Source organism: Chenopodium quinoa, unplaced genomic scaffold (genome assembly GCF_001683475.1).
Source record: "Chenopodium quinoa cultivar QQ74 unplaced genomic scaffold, ASM168347v1, whole genome shotgun sequence".
Taxonomy (NCBI): domain Eukaryota; kingdom Viridiplantae; phylum Streptophyta; class Magnoliopsida; order Caryophyllales; family Amaranthaceae; genus Chenopodium; species Chenopodium quinoa.
In genome coordinates, this window is record NW_018743327.1 from 2,482,585 (window position 1) to 2,485,945 (window position 3,361).

General features: G+C 36.0%; 1 protein-coding gene across 1 annotated transcript; it reads left to right on the forward strand.

Moving 5' to 3' along the window:
- The first annotated feature begins 2,033 nt into the window (after positions 1 to 2,033).
- LOC110737464 lies at positions 2,034 to 3,092 on the forward strand. The gene is made up of 3 exons (XM_021917824.1): positions 2,034 to 2,331; positions 2,614 to 2,689; positions 2,810 to 3,092. The coding sequence occupies exons 1-3, from the start codon at positions 2,034 to 2,036 to the stop codon at positions 3,090 to 3,092; spliced, it is 657 nt and encodes a 218-aa protein (XP_021773516.1).
- Positions 3,093 to 3,361: the final 269 nt, after the last annotated feature.

A 3,361-nucleotide genomic window follows, 5' to 3' on the forward strand; every position in this document is an offset into this window, starting at 1 on the left:
TGAATAGAGTGCTAAGTAACCTAGAAACCATTGTAGGTTTTAGGTGCTTTTATAAAAATAAATTGCCTTTTTCTGTCTGTAGATAACATGACTGTTGAAGTATAAAGGTTTTGATGATGAGGAACTTAAACTAAAGCAAACTCAACTAATAAAGGTTTTCAAGTGTTTGATTAGTTTAGGTGAAGTTGATCGTGGTGATGGAAGAAGTAGCTGGAATTGAGAAGACATGAAAAGATCTTTATTGAAGGAGTTAAACAAATTAGAAGAAGAGTTCTCTAACAAGAACTAGTTCTCTAACAAGAACTGAGTTCCCTAACAGGAACTTGAAGACAACAAGCTTAAGTTCTTTGGTGGAACTTAATAATCTTGGAGCCCAAGTAACCTTCCTGAACAAAAGCGCGGCGCATCAATTATATTTAGTTAAGGTTTTTATCTTCTAGATTATTGTTAATATGATAAGTTGGTTATTGCACGAAATTTATTAGAAGCGTGACAAGTTGGCTTGGTAAATAAAATAATATGGAAAATATAAAAGATAGACTTTATGAAAAAAATTTCTAAAAAGATTATTTTCTTTAAATCAGTTTGTTAAAAAGATAAATCTTTTTAACAAATATCTTTTTAATATTATTTTCCGGAAAAGATTTTATTCCACTTGATTTACATAATTCCGTGTTTAAAGATAAGTTAAGTTAACTTATTTATCTTTTAGAATACCTAATTTCTATACGAGTGATACTTGTATAAATAGTAGAGAGCAAAATAGTTTTAGGTTTTTGTGAGTTTATGCGTGGAGAAATCACAGTGCTATAATTGAGTAAGTTTACCAAGCTTCTAACTTGTCATATTAGTTTCGGATTTTGTGCATTGCTTACCTATCATACTAGGTGTCGTACACTTGTATTGGGTTGGGTTATTTGGGTAAGTTTATTATTTGCTTTACATACAGTTTTGTAAGCTTCGAGGTGAGGCTGAGAGTTCTGTACTTAGGTGGTGCAAGCAGTTTGTACTTTGGCAGTACGTGTAGTACTTTGGTGGTACGAGTGAATCTAAGTGTGGTTCTTAGGTTGGGTAGGATAGGGTCCTATCAAGTAGCAAGTCCAACGAGAATCTTGTGAAAATAAAGGTCCGTGTCTAATAGGTTGTAACTTGGTGTTTGCCCTATTATAGTGAAGTTTGTGTGTTTGAAATCCCTAAGGCAGGGTCGAGGTTTTACTTCCAGTTGGGACCTGGAAGGTTTCCTCGTAAAATATGTGTGTTCTAGCAAGTCCTATATGCCTTGTTTATTATTCCGCAAAAGTATTCATTGGGAACTCAATACAATTCACCCCCCTCTTGTATTAATCGTCTCAACTAACAATTGGTATCAGAGCAAGGTTCTCACGTGTAAGCAGATAACTTTGCTTAGTAAGTTCCTGGAGAGATGAATTACAAGGAGAAACTTGAAGAAGGGTATTCCACCCAAGGTCCACCCATGTTCAATGGTAAGTTTTACACCTACCGGAAGAACAGGATGGAGATCTTTATCAAGGCTGAAAATTACCAGGTTTGGCGTGTTTATTGAAACTGGTGATTTTGAAATAACTGCAACCAATGAAAAGAACGAGGTAGGTCCTAAACTTATTTCTGATTATGATAAGGAAGATTATCAGAAACTTGAATTGAATGCTTTAGTTATAAAGTATTTGCACTGTGGACTTGGACCTCATGAACATAATCGTATCATGGGATGCAAGTCTGCTAAACAGATTTGGGATCTACTAGAGGTAACTCATGAAGGTACTAATGAGGTAAAACGTTCTAAGATTGATTTATTAATGTCTAGATATGAAAGGTTTGAAATGCAATCAAAGGAATCTATAGAGGAAATATTTACTAGGTTCAATGATATTATTAATGAATTGAATTCCCTTGGCAGACACATTTCTATTGATGAACAGGCAAGAAAGATCTTAAGGAGCCTACCACAAGATGAGCGATGGAGATCCAAGGTTAATGCCATGCAAGAAGCCTAGGACTTCACAAAGTTTAACATGGAACAACTAGCTGGATCATTGATGACTCATGAACTTCACCTGAGTTCCAATACTGAAAGTTCCAATAACAAGAGTCTTGCTCTTAAGGCTCAAAACTTAGAGGAATCGGAAGCTGATGGGGAAGAAATGGCAATGCTAGTTATTAGAAAGTTCAAAAGGATGATTAACTACAAGAAGTTTGATAGGAACAAGAAGTATGCAAGTTCCAGAAACACAACTTGTTTCAAATGTGGGTCTAAAGATCACTTCATCAAAGATTGTCCACTATCAGATGGTGAGAAAGGAAAGACAAAGGGTAAGGAGAAATCCAAAGAGTCAAGAGTCTATAAGCCTTAATTCACCAAGGACAATGTGAAGAAAGACATGTTGGCTGCTTGGGGAGATTCGGATTCAGAAGAAGAGGAAGATCAACCGTAAGAGGAAACTGCGCATCTATGCTTGATGGAAAAAACTGATGAAAAAGCAAAACTAAAGGAACTAGAACCTGAGGTTCCAGTGAGGGGGAACAACACTTGGTACCTCGACAGTGGTTGTTCTAAGCACATGACTGGAGACAAATCTAGATTTCTCTCACTAGATGCCTACTATGGGGGTACTGTGACCTTTGGTGATAATATGATAGGAGATATAGTTGCTATTGGCAAAGTAGGAAGGTCAAGTTCCCATGCAATTGATAATGTATTTTTGGTCGAGGGCCTCAAACACAACTTGTTAAGTATATCACAATTTTGTGAAAAAGGTAACTCTGTAAGCTTTACTTCCAATAAGTGCAGAATCATTCACAATGACACTGGGAACATTATTTTAGAAGGAACTCGTAAAGGGGACACATATGTTGTGGATCTTAACGAGGTTCCTAATAGCAGTTTAACTTGTCTTACTGTCATTGAGGACGATCCTTTATTATGGCACAAGAGATTTGGCCATGCAAGCATTACTTTACTTGATAAATTGAGATCTAAGGAACTAGTGGAAGGACTTCCTTGCATTAAGTTCCTGTATGACAAAGTGTGTGATGCTTGTGTTAGAGGAAAACAGACTCGAGTTTCTTTTTAAGTCCAAGAAAATGGTAAGTACCAAAAGACCTTTGGAACTTATTCATATGGATCTATGTGGTCCTATGAGAATCCAATGGTAAGAGATATGTTATGGTCATCGTTAATGACTTTTCAAGGTTTACTTGGGTTTTCTTTCTTATTAGTAAAGATGAAACATTTGATGAATTTGTAGCCTTTGTAAAGAAAGAACAGAGAAGAACAGGTAATCCTTTGATTCACCTCAGATTGGACCATGGAACTGAATTTGAAAATGCAAAGTTTGATGAA

What these genes read in the sequence shown, in the direction of transcription:
- LOC110737464 (XM_021917824.1), top strand. Translation starts at nt 2,034, where the DNA reads ATGGAACAACTAGCTGGATCATTGATGACTCATGAACTTCACCTGAGT. An exon ending in TGAGAAAGGAAAGACAAAGG is followed by an intron (nt 2,332 to 2,613) that starts GTAAGGAGAAAT and finishes TTCTCTCACTAG; the next exon opens with ATGCCTACTATGGGGGTACT. An exon ending in GCTATTGGCAAAGTAGGAAG is followed by an intron (nt 2,690 to 2,809) that starts GTCAAGTTCCCA and finishes CAATAAGTGCAG; the next exon opens with AATCATTCACAATGACACTG.